Here is a 19055-nt window from a genome sequence, read left to right as displayed (position 1 = left end):
TTAAAGACTGCACTCTGCTCATCACGGTGTGTACATGTTCTTTATATACCAACGTCCCATATTAGTAGTAAATCTAAGAATCAAAAGACAACAAGATGGTCGACTAGATCATTACCCTGGAACGGACTGTTTGGTAAAACTTTTTAATCGTGATCTCCCTGTGATTAATCTCCTGTTGTACAATCATCACTTCTTCTAAATTAATCAGACAGCAATGTGGATATTTCTTAAATGAAGTCTTTGTATAACAATAGTTTCATTTCAAGAATTAAAAAATTTCTTCTCTATGAGGCACCCTGTTGATCATGATGTTAATTCATTAACGAAATTAAATCTAATAGGATCGATGTAGATCCCGTTTCAAAATATTATCTGAGTTCGCCAATGATTTCTATAGTACAATTACATTTGCGTTCTGGACGTGAATCAGGTCAAATGGCATATTTGATGCCTGGGAGGAGAACATAATAAATAATCCTCCTTTAGTGCAAATGAATTGACCTACTAGTATTTCTCATCAACAGCTGCCACCCGAAAGCGCAATAAATTATACTCCATACGGCCTGATTAATCTATTTCAGACTGATAATCATGGACAAGATACTATGAGTAAGTGGGTGCCTTAGAAGTAGAGGATTCAGTAGGGAAAAGTTGCTCAGGCAGTGAACAAAGCCAGAATCACGATCGAAATTCCCCTCTGAAACATAAAAGTCGAGAAAGCCAAAACATGCATCTCTTTCGCGGTTCCTTACCACCTCTATCCACCAGACTTACAACACATACTTCGGTCGGAAACATTAAACAGAAGAGAAGGGACACCTTTTTTCAAACTCACATTGGGCGAGGTGGATGGAAACAAAAATGTGGGGAGGGTCGCGACAACATTTTTATAGTGACACGCAGCCAGAGGTTGCTTAGAGTCGGGGACTCTGACAAGTTTATGTCACCGTGTGTAAAAAAATGTGATGTTTAGCCAATACAAAGCATTTCGCTTCCAGTGTGTTTGATCATTCATGATTCAGATGCAGTTTTCATTATACCGCGTCCTTCTTAATTGAACTGGCTGGGGATTACATTTATATTGCTATAGTATCTGTTGGCGTTTATCAATATACGCTCACAATTGCATCGTTGAATGTTAAGGTCGATATTACTGACTGTCTATTTAGTATCTAAGGAGTATCAAAGTAAGCCGCAAAACCCACCCCACACATAATTCAATTTCGCAATTGTATTTAAAAGTTCAGTGCAGTAAACATAGTCTGTTTTAGGTAGATTTGGTCATCCGTGGCTAATTTGCAAACAACATTTAACCAAACTACTTTTCCTCTTCTATAATATTCAGAGAGTTTTGTATGTGTTTTCCCGCTGCTTTTTCAAATCTCTTTTTCTAAACTCATCAGGACGGATTTCAGCAATTCATCCTAATCGTTTTTGATCTCATATATTAGCTCGAGATTAATTTGTAACGACCTAATTTTTACTGTATTGTGTTACCACTATTTCCAGAGTGGCTAGTTTCGTGGCAACATCAGAAAGTTTCAGTGAAATTTTATTGGGATTTCCACAAAATGATTCAATGGTTTTACTGTCACTGTGGAAATCACTAATTGATATATCGGCGACACCAACTTGATTGTGAGTCTGATTCCAGTGTGGTTGGTTTCGTAGAGATATCGGCAAGGTTTATTTTCAAAACACTGGGTTTTCCCCAACAATTTATCGACGGTTTTAAAGTCGTCCTGGATATTTTCACGTAAACGGGCAAATCCCTTTGCATGTTCACATAGATCATAATTCTGTACGGCAGTTTGGATGTCTACCTATTTGATGTCACCGCTTCCTAATCTCGTTCTGGGTTGCGCACAGCAACAACGTTATGTTTGTTCATGTTGAGTTCTCCCGCACACTATCGCGGGCGAGAGAAACAAAACTTCATATTTTATCTGCGATAAGCGCACGGGGTATCTCAGCATTTCTAATTTTTTGCCTACCTGGTTGATTGTGGCGAAATTGCCGGTGACCGACGCAGGCATTCTAGTACTAAAAATCAGTCACTCTAATGTTTCTACTTTTTATCTGGCCAAAATTTAATTTGAAATACGACAGGTCTTTCCTTATTTACTCCAGTGTAGTCCACTACCGTGATTAAATCGTCTTTTGTATTCAAACTTTTGATGCGTTCATGAAGACAGTTCTTTTGCCGTCTATCTTTTGTTTGATCACCCATAAATATCTATGGTAATATTATTATTTCAATAACAGCAATGTTTCATGGCCCGAGATGATGGTTATAAAATTCGCCGTTTCCTTACAATTGTGCGACGCGGTCACCGGATTGGCTGAGGTTTTCACGACAGTAAGTGTCTCTATAACTTCAGCCCCACACAGAACATAATCTACCTCGGTTTGTGTTGACGGCGTTGATACTCAGAACGGTTGAACGCTTCTACTCGCGGCGATGTACTTGATAAATTCTCGAGGTAGCGGCAGACAATAACAATAAAATATATGATATTGCATGGATTGATGTAATATGAAACAAAGTGAGTACTGGGACCATCATTCTAGTCAAGATTATTTATTCATGTTTCATGGGACTGTTGGGCATCAGGTAATTTATCGGACATAGAAGACACCTCTCCAATACTGAACTCGATTTGTTTGTACCATTTGAAGTAAATCAAAATTTGACGGCGGTGGCCTCACAGAGACAGTCGCAACCCGTTGCTATGCACTTGGACGTGCGGCCATCACGGTTAGTATTGCTGCCGAAAGAGAGGGATATTCCGCCAGAATTGGACGTATGCGTGATTTCCGAAGTGAATAGTGATATTTTCATTCCACGATTTCCTTTGGGTACCTCAATGAAATTATCATTTATCGCTCGGTTAATTCTAGTTTATCACTACCACCCCAACGCCAGCTGTGTGATTGATATTCGGTCTTTCTCCACAGTTATCTTTGGCTTCGGATGGTAGATTTTTATTTGATTTTGACACAGTGTAACATGAACGTGATTGAATGTGTTGTTGGGCATGCTTTTGCTGATAACGCACATATAATCAATTGCTCTATATTTAAAACAGGGGAGTTAAAGCACTTCATTCTTCTATACACTCCCTCAACTAGAAGTCCGACAATGTCACAGAGATTCATCTATAGGCAACAATACCTGTACCTGTCGTATCCATACATGCTCCGAAATGCATGATAACGACGCTCTATCTGAATAAATCGAGACGCTCCAAAAAAAAAAAAAAATAGTAGGTGTGCGGTGAATTCTTTCTGAAATATCTGGATTCATATATCAACGTTCTGGTCTCCTCCCGTAAAATCAATTAGTCTATGGTATGATCGTGCGACATGATTTTGATTTTAAAAAATCAGATGGATTTCTTGTGATGGTTCTTACGTAGAATGACCACTTCCCGACATAAAACTAAGTAGTTGGCATACACTAAGACAATTTTGACAATGTAACCTTTCCAACTCCTGCTGCAGTGTCACTGCAAATAACCTCGTTGTCATCACTGCGTAGTGTCAGCACAGCTATGCGTTTGACCCCAAAAATAACCTAACATTTCTACAAAGCCCAAAAATGTGTTGGGATGGAATTACGCAACTAAATTGACCTCGCTATTAATTTGTGCTCGTCGTACTGCATATTCCAGGTTGAAATCTTTTATTTGACCGCGATGAAACAGCAAATGGTAAAGCTGTTTTGTCCATCGTTCCCTCTACGTTAGCATCATTAGCGGCGGCTGATGCGACAAAGGAGTCTTACGGATTATCCAAAATGAGCTGACATCATCATTACTTGTGGTGTCCTTGGATAACATCATTGAGGGAATATTGCTACCGGAATAATCATCGAAGTCCCACGCAGATCCAGGTATTGTTCTCACGTCACTGTTGTCTATGCATGTTTCGATTTCATTGCCGCCTATGATGTATTTTGATCTGTTAAGTAGCTCCATAATGTCTTTGTTAACAGAACCACAATGTTTCCCCCGCCACGTACGGATTGACATCTTGTCTCTCGAGAGTTCCTTCGACCTCAATAAAGGCGGGTAGAAAATACCTGCTTATGTACTAAACCTGTAATTCTATTCGACTATAATCGTTTGGCACACGAACATAAATAGAATAATGTCAATAATAGCGCTTAGACTCATCTTTATAAACTGGTTCTTCCATTTCAAATGCTGCAACTGATACACGTTTGATGACATTTTATGTTATTCCAGCAATTTAATTGCTGTGGAGATTTGTCATCTCAGTTCTCTCCCTGCGATAAGATTAGCCGTTATGTTCCCGGACTGTTGACATTTAGGAAATAAATTGCCTTAGGCATTGATTCTCACTGTCCTTGGCGTGCGTTTTTGTTTTGTTATTTGGTAGTGGCAGACCGCTAGTGTTACGACAATTAATGGTCCATGTAGATTTGTTCAGCGCTGCGATTGGCAATTTATTCTTGTCTCCAACTACGGAAACTAATCTAAATAATCTATTTTATATCTCAGAAATCCCACGCCAGGCAGCAAACCACCCTTCGTCAATTACCTTCATCTTAACAAACCCAACGGCCTTCTCACAGATGTCGTGGACACTGGTAAAATTCTGGCAAATAACCCATGAGCAACATCGCCAAGCCAGTCTCTGTAATAAACTCAATAGTCAGAGGAGCGTAAATTTATCACTCTGACTCGGCTGGCGAAGTAATTGTGTATGATCGTCATTGTTTATTTAATTAACATCAGGGACTAATTGTAACTGACCATTACGCCGTCGTGCAAATGATATACAAACTAACGGAAAGTGTTTCTTTAAGAAATAAAGCAAATGCATATCTCAATATGTCAGTGTGAATCTCACGCGGATATAAATATTGTTATGACCATTATTAAGTCGCATAGAGATCTATTCGATAAAAACTATACAAAATATGTTCCTTTCGCGATACACCCTGCCCTCCCCCGATGAAAAACTTCCATTGATGTCGTCGCACCTGAGATGTATCGCGATCGTCTATATGATGGTCACGATGTCGGGTGCTATATGACGTCTATCGCAATCAGGATATTGTTCCACGGTTTGTTCCCCAGTCGCATTCGAGCACCGTTTTGATTGACGATGCACTAGTGTCAATGCGGTACCCGAACATTTTTATCTCGATGTCCGAATCCAGTGTCGGCTCGTGGACGATACTATTGTCCTGTTGCTGTGCACATACGCAATTGAAATTCAGCATTGATCGTCTCTCGTAAAGGCAGCCGGGAATTTTTACTGTGGTACATATAGGATTCGTTAATTCTTGTTGCGTTTATCATGAAAAAAATAGTGTATTATTGACTGGTATCCCACCAAACGGCACCGATCTAATGTTGGGCAAGCTGTAATACACATGAAGCTGATCCAGTGCTATCTTTATTGTGCTACAGGGGCGCCATAATCGCGCTGGGAAATACAACACCAGATTCTGGCATCATTTTCGACATTGACACCATCGTGTTGGTGGTCGTTGTGGTATTTATTCTTTCAAGTGGTGAAATTAATCTATTCCGATTCAACGTGTATCCCATTACTGATATTAGTAAGTCACCTCTGTAATTGTGATGACAAAAAAAATGTAATTGCGGCAAGGACTTTAGTCACTGATGTAAACGTGGTAGTCAATCTCCCCGTTGATCAGCAGGAGGACAGTATGTGGGTGCATGATTCGACTCGCGTTCAATCGCCGACAGTTTGCTGATGCTTCTTTGATGGCATGGTGGGAATTATTTCCGGCAAGGAAATTCCGCACGAGGGTTTCTAATGGATCAACGTCTACGTTAACATTATTGAGAAAGTACGATGTCGCGATGGCTTCACTCCGATTGGGGTTATAGACTTGTTTAAATGGGAGAGGTCTCACTATGAGTTTCAATCGGTTTTTATAGTCGATGTTTTAATCGATGTTTCAGCTGGATGTTAATTTGATTTTTCAACACAATTTATTCAGATAATTTAACCCCTACCTGCTTTAAAACTCTGACTCGTCTGGGCTCATTATCATTTACCCTAGTGAGAAGGCAAATCTCTAGATAAACCCATCTTAAACAGTCCCCATTTGATTTAGGATTTATTTGAGCTGCAATAAATATTTATCTCTGTTGTGATACTCACTCGCGGCTAATGTTTATAAATTGTATTACCGTCGGCAGTTCTGATTAATAATCTGGCGATATTTCATGAGCAGACATGCAAGCGAAATCACCAATGTCTTCCCTTGCCTTTTTCGTGGCGATTTCTCTGCGATTTCTGTGCTTTCTGGTTCCGCATGGCTTTTCTGATTTGCTCAGGAATAAATGCGGTAACACCTCTGATCTCTTAAATATAGCCGGAAGAAGCTATTGCATCATCAGAATCTCTGCGGTTGCTTCTCTTGCTATGGCGATCTCTTTGTCTTCTATGACATTTTCGTCTTTCATGTTGCTGAAGAATCCAACAATGTCGCTGACTTCCATGTTCTTGGTGGCCTCGATGTAATCTTGCAGAACGATATAATATGTCTGATCATCTGCGGTTGGCGCAACAAGATATAACCCGTCCCATGGTATCATTCTCATATTGAGGTTAAGTGACAAATGAGTCATACCGTAAACCAATGGCCATATGATTATATCACTCACACTGTTGGGGGTATGCCTAATGGAATTTTACCGGGGGGATTTTATTTTGATGATGAATTGTCAACTATGCGAAACTTATCGCGTACTTCAGCTAATTTAGTGTAATTGGTCAATGAATTGTATGTGGTTAGTTTATTGACTGCCATAGTGATATGACCTGGCCACACGTTTATATTGTCTGCGATGCAAGTGTTATATGGACGCAGTAGACGGACATATAATCATCGCGATAAATAAACGGAAACCAACCACAATAATGTGTGTGCGATGTATCGTGAAAATATATAATTTTTTTGTCGACGCAAACAAGTTGGTTGGCTACAGTGCATCGTTCATGAGGGAGGCGACTATAGCCGCCATTAACGAAATACGCAGAAAGGAAATAATTATCGGGGTTTAATTACCAATGGAATTTGACTCGACTGAATATTCTACTAGATCGACGTCCTCTCGATTGTGACAACACACCCACTGAGACAGATCGCGAATGTTACCGACGCGATCTTGCATTCAGTAACTGTTATTTAATTCAGCCAAACATAGCTTATCGTGAAAACATTGGCCGGTTAAATAACATTAGTTCAAATATGTGCACAACATCTTGCAAAATGGTTAATAACAGCCGCAATACGGGCAATGTTAGCTGTTAGAGGCAATTAACTAGGGTCCTAAAAAATATTGAAGTGTTAACACTCATATGTTGGTATCGATTTATTACAGAGCAGTGGTTATTGGAAAGACACCATAGTGTTAGCAAATTAGCAAATGCCGCTTGAGTTTAAGAAAAATATATTACCGCTATTTGGTTGGTGCGACAAGCGTTTATGTCAGATATTTTTACCGGCGTCAAGAATAAAATCCATGGTAATCGTTTTGACGTCAAAACACCCAACGAAGATCACCAGGCGGATAGTTTGGTTCTGTCACAAGAAGGTTATACTGTTGGCATAGAAAACTTCCATCGAGGTCGCAGGCATATCCAACCGCATATTGGCTCGTGGACCATTAAGTTGACCAAGTCTGACTCAGGTTGATCAAGGCTGAACATTTCTCAGAGACGTAAACGGGTTTATGAAACGTAACATGATTAAATTATCGCAAGGGACATGATGGTGTTTAAAACGATTAAGTCATTTTCGAACAATTTAACCGTACACTTGCGTTACGATTATAGGATGGCAGAAAGACTTCCTGTGGTCGTAGCCGCATCGAACAATTAAATTACGAGCACGACAGCGATGAAACCCGCCGTGGCAAACAAAAGACCAGTGCAGTCGCAGTAGCCTATATTAAACTAATATTGGCAGGCTCCAGCCTTGCTCTAGTGTGATACGTTTGTGTGTGTGTGTGTGTGTGTGTGTTTGATTTTGATTTCTAACGTAGCTTTCACAATTTTTCAGTCATATCGCTACGATATCTGCAGTGTGGTAGTTTAAGGTGATGTCTAGCACTGGGGAATCATGCCGCAGACATGCAGCTGATGCGACAAAGGAGTCTTACGGATTATCCAAATGAACTGACATCATCATTACTTGTGGTGTCCTTGGATAACATCATTGAGGGAATATTGCTACCGGAATAATCATCGAAGTACCACGCAGATCCAGGTATTGTTCTCACGTCACTATTGTCTATGCATGTTTCGATTTCATTGCCGGCTATGATGTATTTTGATCTGTTAAGTAGCTCCATCATGTCTTTGTTAACAGAACCACAATGTTTCCTCCGCCACGTACGGATTGACATCTTGTCTCTCAAGAGTTCCTTCGACCTCAATAACGGCTTTAGCGGGTAAATAATACCTGCTTATGTACTGAACCTGTAATTCTATTCGACTATAATCGTTTGGCACACAAACATAACTATAATAATGTCAATAATAGCGCTTAGAGTCATCTTTATAAACTGGTTCTTCCATTTCAAATGCTGCAACTGATACACGTTTGATGACATTTTATGTTATTCCAGCAGTTTAATTGCTGTGGAGATTTGTCATCTCAGTTCTCTCCGTGGTTGCACGCTCCCTGCGATAAAATTAGCCGTTATGTTCCTGGACTGTTGACATTCAGGAAATAAATAGCCTTAGGCATTGATTCTCACCAAACTAGTTAGTCGTGCTGCTGATGCGACACTGATAATTTTACTGTTCTTGGCGTGCATTTTTGTTTTGTTATTTGGTAGTGGACACCGCTAGTGTTACGACAATTAATGGTCCATGTAGATTTGTTCAGCGCTGCGACTGGCAATTTATTCTTGTCTCCAACTACGGAAACTAATCTAGATAATCTATCTTATATCTCAGAAATCCCACGCCAGGCGGCAAACCAAACTGCGTCAATTACCTTAATCTTAACAAACCCAATGGCCTTCTCACAGATGTCGTGGGCATTGGTAAAATTCTGGCAAATAACCCATGAGCAACATCGCCAAACCAATCTCTGTAATAAACTCAATAGTCAGGCAAGCGTAAATTTACTACTCTGACTCGGTTGTGTATGATCGTCATTGTTTATTTAATTAACATCAGGGATTAATTGTAACTGACCATTACGCCGTCGTGCAAATTATATACAAACTAACGGAAAGTGTTTCTTTAAGAAATGAAGCAAATGCATATCTCAATATGTCAGTGTGAATCTCACCGGGATACAAATATTGTTATGACCATTATTAAGTCGCACAGAGATCTATTCGATAAAAAACTATACAAAATATGTTCCTTTCGCGATACACCCTGCCCTCCCCCGATGAAAAACTTCCATTGATGTCGACGCACCTGAGATGTATCGCGATCGTCAATATGATGGTTACGATGTCGGGTGCTATATGACGTCTATCGCAATCAGGACATTGTTCCACGGTTTGTTCCCCAGTCGCATTCGAACACCGTTTTGAATGACGATGCACTAGTGTCAATGCGGTACCCGAAAAGTTTTATCTCGATGTCCGAATCCAGTGTCGGCTCGTGAACGATAATATTGTCCTGTTGCTGTGCACATACGCCATTGAAATACAGCATTGATCGTCTCTCGTAAAGGCAGCCGGGAATTTTTACTGTGGTACATATAGGATTCGTTGATTCTCGTTGCGTTTATCATGAAAAAAATAGTGTATTGTTGGCTGGTTTCCCACCAAACGGCACCGATCTAATGTTGAGCAAGCTGTAATACATATGAAGCTGATCCAATGCTATCTCAATTGTGCTACGGGGCGCCATAATCGCGATGAGAAATACAACATCTGATTCTGGCATCATTTTCGACATTGACACCATCGTGTTGGTAGTCGTTGTGGCATTTACAGTTATTCTTTCAAGTGGTGAAATTAATATATTCCGATTCAACGTGAATCCCATTACTGATATTAGTAAGTCACCTCTGTAATTGTGATGACAAAAAAAGATGTAATTGCGGGAAGGACTTTAGTCACTGATGTAAACGTGGTAGTCAATCTCCCCGTTGATCAGCACGAGGACGATATGTGGGTCCATGATTCGACTCGCATTCAATCGCTGACAGTTTCCTGATGTAAACTCCGCACGAGGGTTTCTAATGGATGAATGTCTACGTTAACATTGTCGATAAAGTACGGTGTCGCGATTGCTTCACTCCGATTGGGGTTATATACTTGTTTAAACAGGAGAGGTCTCACTATGAGTTTCAATCAGTTTTTATAGTCTATGTTTTAATCGATGTTTCAGCTGGATGTTAATTTGATTTTTCAGCACAAATTATTCAGATAATTTAACCCCTACCTGCTTTAAAACTCTGACTGGTCTGGGCTCATTTTCATTTACCCTAGTGAGAAGGCAAATCTCTTGATAAACCCATCGTAAACAGTTCCCATTTGATTTAGGATTTATTTGAGCTAAAATAAATATTTATATCAGTGGTGATACTCACTCGCGGCTAACGTGGCGCTTTTCTTAAATGTTTATAAATTGTATTACCGTTGGCAGTTCTGATTAATAATCTGGCGATATTTCATGCGCAGACATGCAAGCGAAATCACCAATGTCTTCCCTTGCCTTTTTCGTGGCGATTGCTCTGCGATTTCTGTGCTGTCTGATTCCACAATGGCTTTTCTGATTTGCTCAGGAATAAATGCGGTAGCACCTCTGATCTCTTAAATATCCCCGAAAAAAGCTATTGCATCATCAGAATCTCTGCGGTTGCTTCTCTTGCCATGGCGATCTCTTTGTCTTCTATGGCATTTTCGTCTTTCATGTTGCTGAAGAATCCAACAATGTCTCTGACTTCCATGTTCTTTGTGGCCTCGTTGTAATCTTGCAGAACGATATAATATGTCTGATCATCTGTGGTTGGCGCAGGAAGATATAACCCGTCACACGGTAGTATTCTCATAACGAGGTTAAGTAACAAATGAGTCGTACCGCAAACCAATGGTCATATGATGGGGGTATGCCTAATGGATTTTTACCGGGGGGATTTTATTTTGATGATAAATTGTCAACTATGTCAAACTCATCGTGTACTTCAGACAATTTAGTGTAACTGGTCAATGAATTGTATGTGGTTAGATTATTGACTGCCATAGTGATATGAAATGCCCACACGTTTTTATTGTCTGCGATGCAAGCGTTACATGGACGCAGTAGACGGACATATAATCATCGCGATAAATAAACGGAAACCAACCACAATAATGTGTGCGCGATGTATCGTGAAAATATATAATTTTTTGTCGACGGCAAACAAGTTGGTTGGCTACAGTTCATCGTCGTTGAGGGAGGCGACTATAGCCCCCATTAACGAAATAAGCAGACGGGAAACATTTATCGAGGTATAATGACTATGGGAATGGGACTCGACTGTATATTCTACTAGATGGACGTCCTCTCGATTGTGACAACACAACCACTGAGACAGATCGCGGATGTTACCGACGCGATCTTGCATTCAGGAACTGTAATTTAATTCAGCCAAGCATAGATTATCGTGAAAAAAATGGCCGGTGAAATAACATTAGTTCACATATGTGCACAACATCTTGCAAAATGGTTAATAACAACCGCAATACGGTCAATGTTAGCTGTTGGAAGGAATTAACTAGGGTCTTAAAAAAATATTGGAGTGTTAACACTCATATGACGGTATCGATTTATTACAGAGCAGTGGTTATTGGAAAGACACCGTAGTGTTAGCAAATTAGCAAATGCCGCTTGAGTTTAAGAAAAATATATTACCGCTATTTGGTTGGTGCGAGAAGCATTTAGTTCAGATATTTTTCACCGGCATCAAGAACAAAATCCATGGGAATCTTTTTGACATCAAAACACCCAACGAAGTTCACCATTCGGATAGTTTGGTTCTGTCACAAGAAGGTTACACCGTTGACATTGAAAACGGCCACTGAGGTCGCAGGCATATTCAACCGCATATTGGCGCGTGGACCATTAAGTTGACCAAGTCTGACGCAGATTGATCAAGGCTGAAAGTTTCTCAGAGACGTAAACGCGTTTATGAAACGTAACATGATTAAATTATCGCAAGGGACATGATGGTGTTTAAAACGATCAAGTCATTTTCGAACAATTTATCCGTACAATTGCGGTAAGATTATAGGATGGCAGAAAGACTTCCTGTGATCGTAGCCGCATGGAACAATTAAATTACGTTCACGACAGCGACGAAACCCGCCGTGGCAAACAAAAGACCAGTGCAGTCGCAGTAGCCTATATTGAACTAATATCGGCAGGCTCTAGCCTCGCTCTATTGTGATATGTGTATGTGTGTGTGTGTGTTTGATTTTGATTTCTAACTTAGCTTTAACAAATTTTTCAGTCATATCGATACTATATCTGCAATGTGGCAGTTTAAAGCGATGTCTAGCACTGGGGAATCAAGCTGCAGACATGTACCATGATGCCCCACCCAGTCAGATTATCCCGACACGAGGACAACCAGTGATAACACTAACCTCTTAATGCTGAGCACCAAGCGAGGCAGCTGTTAGTACCATTTTTGTAAGTCTTTGGTATGATTCGGCCTGGGATCGAACGCACGACCTTCCGCATCTTAGGCAGACGCTCGAACCACTACGCCACCAGAGCGGTTCTGTAGTGTGATATCGATACGCATCTTGAGACATAGAAGGTGGAACAAGAATAATTACTGATGCTATTTGGAGTTTAACAACACAGAAAATTTCAAACGTGACCCGTTGCAGCAATGATTAAGTGGATGTGTGAGATAAGAATTGTTAGTGATGCCGGCGGATACACAGTATGACCACGGCAGGTCAGGCATCAACAAAGCGCTATCTCAGAGTGTCAGCACACAAGGCTCATATCGCCGTGTCGCCAGTTACACCCAAGGCATATGAGGATGACGTTACCACGTAGATAACCACGTTGATTATTAACACGAGACAATAATTATTTTGTTGTTGTGCCAAGCCCATTGTGTAATCCAGGTGAGATCACTAAAGTCAAGAAAACTTCGCTGGGTGTCATACCTTCGGTAAGATCCATTTTGTTTTCTATCATGATGCAGTTGAGAAAAAATAATTTTGATGCTGAACAACGCGCTGTTGAAAATGCTATCAAGTTCAACGTGTGCGATAGATACTTTAACCGTGACACAGCAATTTATGCAAGATTTGACCATTCCCCGCGATCATCAATGAATTAGAAAAGCCGTGAGCTCTATATTGTTAGACGACTTAATGAATGAACGGAGGTTGCGTATCCAGGACACCATGGAGTCGATTCAACGCTCGTCGCATGCTCAAACTAACACAATGGCATATCGATTGTTCAATTAAGTTCCAGCTTGAGGGTTGTTTCCAATCCTGGTATTGGTACGTTGATATGTTTTCTCAGAGTATTCACAGTCTGTATACGAATGGGGCATATTCGTTTGGGTATTTGTCTTTTTGAAGCCTTACCAATTCACACTGAAGAGTGTCACGTAATTGTTTACCTGTGACGAACGCTGATATCGCTGGGGAACCAGGTGGCAAGAAAGTCATCATATGAATTTTTCACGATCGACTCACACATTTTGTGATATCTTTTCAGGTCAAATTTTAGTCGCATTTGTAACTTTAACTCACGCAGTTTATTATCCGTGGTACAGTGATCGTCTGGATCTTTATCATAATGATTCGCTTTGGACCCCAGCCTGTGATGGGAACATTTGCAACAAATAGGGGGAGAATGACATTGACTTCCACAAATGATTACGCAACAAGGATTGGTACTCAACGATGGTAAAATCATTTTTATGGTGTAAACGTGTACTGTACATATTTCGTCCCATATTACAATGCGATGTATATACTTGTTATCCATACGTATAGGATCCAATCTGGATTCTCTTTACCACATGGAAAGAACACTATGACAAGTTTGTGAGGTAACTTGACGTTGCCTCATGTCGAACGCAAGTTTCCACGTAGGGTTTACTCGACGAGGTTTGAGTCATCAACCAAAATTGTAAACAAGTTGATCTTGAGCTCTGTTTTACCAGAATACGATGCCTCATTTAGATACATAAGTTTGTGACTTGCAACTGGATCATTTACCAAATGAGATTTTGAATCCGTGAAAAATGATTTATCCGAAAAATAATAATGTTGTTTCTGATATTTTGCAGAGCAGGTTGGCTATCCTAAACATCACCGGAGGAAAATTTAACAACACGCTTGCAATGAAAAGATATTTTCCCTAAAATTTTAATTTTCATTATTATTCAATTATGGACAACCAAACCTGTAAATACTGTATTATTTCTTCACCCATTTCTAGACTGGTTCACAATTCTTCCGTATAATTAGTACAGTGTGTCCTGAAGTACACGTGTCTCACTCTTAACAATCCCTGGAAGAGTGTCCGGTACACAAAATCTCACGACGAACGCCATGTGTTAGTTGATGTACGCCGCACCCATGGAGAGTAAAACAATTAGAACACCAAGGTGCCCCGCTTTAAATGTTACTCATTGGAAACAGATTATTCCGAACGTTGGAAAAGCATATTTCAAGACGTACCTATGGTTCGGCTACATGAGTTACCTTTACTATCCAACAAAAGTTAGGATGTCGAGCGAAATCTGTATCAAGTAATATATTTACGAAAACGTTGACTGCAGAAAACGAGTGAATAATCTAAAGTCACATTCGCAATAAAATAAATGTCAAACTGCCGATCACCACAACTCAATGGACATTCAATAAATATTGTTACTTGTTCTAGAGCAACTGTTCCATTTATTCTGACTTTCTAGCTCCTTGAGTATCAGCAGCTTCCCGATGTGGCAATATTTTAGTCAAACGCCAGTTTATGACCTGTACGCAGATCCCTGAAACACTATTTATGGATGTAATTTCTTTTCTCTTTTTTTTTCACTTTATGTGCAATAATAATAATAATAATAATAATAATAATAATAATAATAATAATAATAATAATAATAATAAGACCCATGTACAAACTGGCTTATAAGATTGTTAACATGTTAAGAAAAGACCATTAAAAGCTCATAAGCCTCTCTTGATGAGGTTAACACATTTATATTTAAACGATCAAGTTTGAGATGCAACTATACCTTGACTGTAATCTGTTCTTCCGTAAACCGTGATGGTCTTTACAATAATGTTCAAGCCAATTTCAACTTCCCAGGTATGGTTAGCCTTGTCTACTTGTTCACTTGCGCTACATGACATTGTCTTTACGGGATCGCCGTCATCTATTTTCCCATCCACAGCCTTATCAGCACTCCAGAGGAAATTGCTATAATTCAATGTTGTTGACTGGACAGCTGACTTATGTAGAGCAAAATTCACCGTGCCTTAGAAGAAGAAAAAAGTATTTCCTTTATTTATTTATTTTTAAAATGATTTTGAGTAATGTTTGCTTTATCTGAAATCCTGTCCGTCCATCTATCAATCCATGCGCACCAATATTCACTGCAATGTCTACATTTTCTGCACTATAATTCTAAAATGGTTTTGCCCAGCTTGGTGATAACAATATTCACTGTTCTGTCTCATATGTTTTGCAGCTGCATCCTTTGACCAATATGTAGGTATTCTGAGAACCCAGGTTTAAAAATGTTACAAACTAAACATTTATTATTGTGCAATGTTACGACAGTATGGTCTTAAATTAAGTAGCATAAATGAAAGAAACTTTCACAATTAGTAAAATCAACAAATACATTTAAATTTCTATGTTAAAAAGTTACAAAATGACAATTTCTGAGGAACTTATAGTATTGTAAGTTAAACCCCCGAATAAACTTAAATGTATTATCACAGGTTCAACATGATAAAATGAATTTCAATATTGAATATGCTAACGTGGCAATAGTCTTGAATAGGTTGTTGTACTGACTTTTGTGATTGATCACAATTATATAATCAAGAATGTCTCTGAATGAAATCACACTAATCCCTACTAGTAATTTTGTCCAATAATACCAATGGGGACTTTGCAATTCAAATGACCAAATTAAAAGAAAATAATTACTGTCAAATTACATCTTAACATAACTTATAATGACTCTCCAAACTTGTCATAAGATAGGAAATAATAATTTTATTCACCACCACCTTATAAATAAACCTAAGATACAATAGCATGACCAGGATGTTGGTCACATGTTTCCTTTCAGAACATTATAAATTCTTAAATAAGGCTAGACATTGTACTCAAATATCAGTAAAACAACATTTATATCTTACAAATACGACAAAAGCGTGCGAATAGTCAGGTTGTCTTCCTTCAAATTACAGTCAAAGTTTAACATGGACCAAGACGCTCCACTTTAAATAACAAAATTGAATATTGCTCCCCTGTCCGTTGAGGTGGCGTCCTTGACATTTGGTACAAACGGCCAACTTGTTTGTACACTCAAAATCAGTCTGACAGTCCTACACGAAGTTGCGACAGATACCGATAACACTTCATGTTTTGGTGACCACTGGAGTCTCCAGTCCACTTATATTTAGTATCTTATCTAAATCGATTGAAAGTTCGTGTTGGGGAGATTTATCGTTAATAATTATGTTTAACGTGCGTCACTAGTTGTGATTTAATTGATAAACCACATGACCAGCAGAATATGACCATTTATTGATGTCGGTTAGATCTACAAATAGGACTGTGGAGATTTGATTTTAATCAAATTGCCCTCTAAATATAAATTTCAGGAAGATATGTTTCAAAAAGAACATTTTGATGTATGCTTGGCACCTGTCGGGAAAGCTACACCTACCACTTGGTCTTCGATTTAGTACGGCGCTGCGTTCAACACGCGCATATTCATTTTGTATAAATTACGTAACCGTAGTTTTGTATGATTACGTTCACGCGAATATTCATTTTTATAAATGAATATACCTTGGATTGCTATTGATTTAAAATTGCAAGATCGTACCTCATCAACCTGCATAGTTTTGATTATACTCATCGTAAGTATCAACCATTCATTTTGAGTAACTCAAGGTCATCATGAGCTTTAATAGTAAGTAATCTACATATAAGTGTTGAATAAACGTGCAGCGTGAAATCTTCATTTATATTTCGTTTCGGCTACTTTCCCTATTTAATTTATAGGAAAGAAACTTTGTGATTAAAATGTGCACTGGATATTTTCTTGTTGATGACTTTGTGCCTTTGGGTGTGGAAGCCATGCTGGTGGTTGGGATTCTAATTTACGCCACAAAACAGGTCAGTGGGAATGATTATCCTGACATTGGTATTGGATGAATGAGAGAATAAAACGCTGTCGCTGCTAGGTTTTACTTGTGCTTTCCGATAGGAACTCCTGGTTTTTATGTTACAGGGCACAACTAATAATGTATATTACGTACCTTATTGCACTTATTCCTGATATGAAGTCATTTTTGTCAGACAAACATAAATTATTGTCACAAACATGACTACAATTCCGTCGGTTACTCATTTTTTAATATACCAATTACCTCTAAATAGCAGAAGTAATGAAATATTGAACAATTAAATGCAATATTTAGTAAATGTGTATAACTTTGCCGCAGATGTTGCTTTAGTCATTAATGCCAAAGTGGTAAAGTCCAAATCTTTAAGCAAAGGAATATTATCAAATACATATAAAAAGCAGTCGGAGACTAGAATGTAAAAAGGCGTACGGATAACAAATAGTGCTACCCATGACAAAAGAATGCTAACTATATTATTCTGTCGCACATGGTATGAACATGTCGTATTGACTGCAAGCACCGATTGTGGAAGCTACGCTTTGATTAAACTGTTGTACAGTCAAACTGCTTCCGAAAAAAATGTAGTCAAACGTTACTAATTCTGGGTTACTGAGAACGGAAATGATGCTTACAATTGTTGATTGGCTCTAGTTTTAGAGATATGATACTGGGTCAGTAAATATGACCATTTTTTGGGGAATGGTGGATGATCAGTGAATTATAAACGGAAGTAATCTCAATTTAAACCGGAAATGACTCCAATACATCTACGACTGGATCTATGAAAAATCTATGACTGGGTTTGGGCAGTAGCTGCTTTGTAGGCAAAACAATGAATGATGAATCTGAAGCTGCTATTGCGTCATACATGATATGAATTGTGTCATGTTATTTCTAGAAGTCATGGATGATGCATTTATAACTAAACTTACATTACATTGTTGGACAAATTGCCCTATATCAAATCCATAAAACATAATGTGTCGTGCTCTCGTATTTGTCAGTGTTTGATTTTGCAAAGGGATGCATTTTCATTTGGCCAGAGTTAGTAGATATGCCTCGTTCTTGTGTGAACAATGCAGATAATGTCCGGTATGCTTGTGGCGAAGTGAAGTTTGCATGACAAACGTGCAGTATAACTACTATGGTTAAGGATGCCTATCACATTTAGGTTGGCTGCAGAATTGGAGATCAGGACAAGAGGTGGGCCCCACACATAGGCTGCAACACTTGTCAACAAATCTTCGCCAGTGATTGACTAGGAAAAGGAACTCTATACCTTTTGTAGTGCCAATGATTTGGAAATAGCCAACAGTTTGGAAAGGTGTGTCAAAGAATAAAACGTGGACTGTATATTATCGAAACATTCTATTAGCTATAAACCCAGTACCCGAGACGAGGAAAAGGAAGAGGATGAAACTTCTAGTCCTGAACCATCAATGTTGCATGATCCAGGTTTTCTCCCATCCTCCTTTTCTGAATCACATCTCATAATACAGTGAACTAAATGTCCTTTTCAGGGCTTTGGGACTATCCAAGAGTGCATCAGAGCTGTTGGGCTCCAGACTATAGCAGTGGAATGTCCTGGCAGGTGATGTTATGGTTTCTCTTCAAGGAAGTCGATCATGTAGCCTGCAACAACATCGATTGTGTGGTGGCAGCCATCAACATCGT

The 19055-nt window shown here is 39.1% G+C and overlaps 1 protein-coding gene across 1 annotated transcript in view; it reads right to left on the bottom strand.

The window, feature by feature from the left end:
* The window catches only part of LOC149798405 (uncharacterized), a 106092-nt gene that overhangs the window by 49915 nt on the left and 37122 nt on the right, over positions 1–19055 (bottom strand). Inside the window, exon 2 of the mRNA XM_089963605.1 lies at positions 15245–15487. Within this exon, the coding sequence (XP_089819731.1) occupies positions 15245–15487 (243 nt within the window). The remainder of the gene's footprint in view (positions 1–15244; positions 15488–19055) is intronic.

This window comes from Sinohyriopsis cumingii, chromosome 6 (genome assembly GCF_028554795.1).
Source record: "Sinohyriopsis cumingii isolate HCF-2022 chromosome 6, ASM2855479v2, whole genome shotgun sequence".
Taxonomy (NCBI): Eukaryota; Metazoa; Mollusca; class Bivalvia; order Unionida; family Unionidae; genus Sinohyriopsis; species Sinohyriopsis cumingii.
The sequence above is the reverse complement of the archived record's forward strand: the minus strand, read 5'-3'. Positions and strand labels throughout refer to the sequence as shown.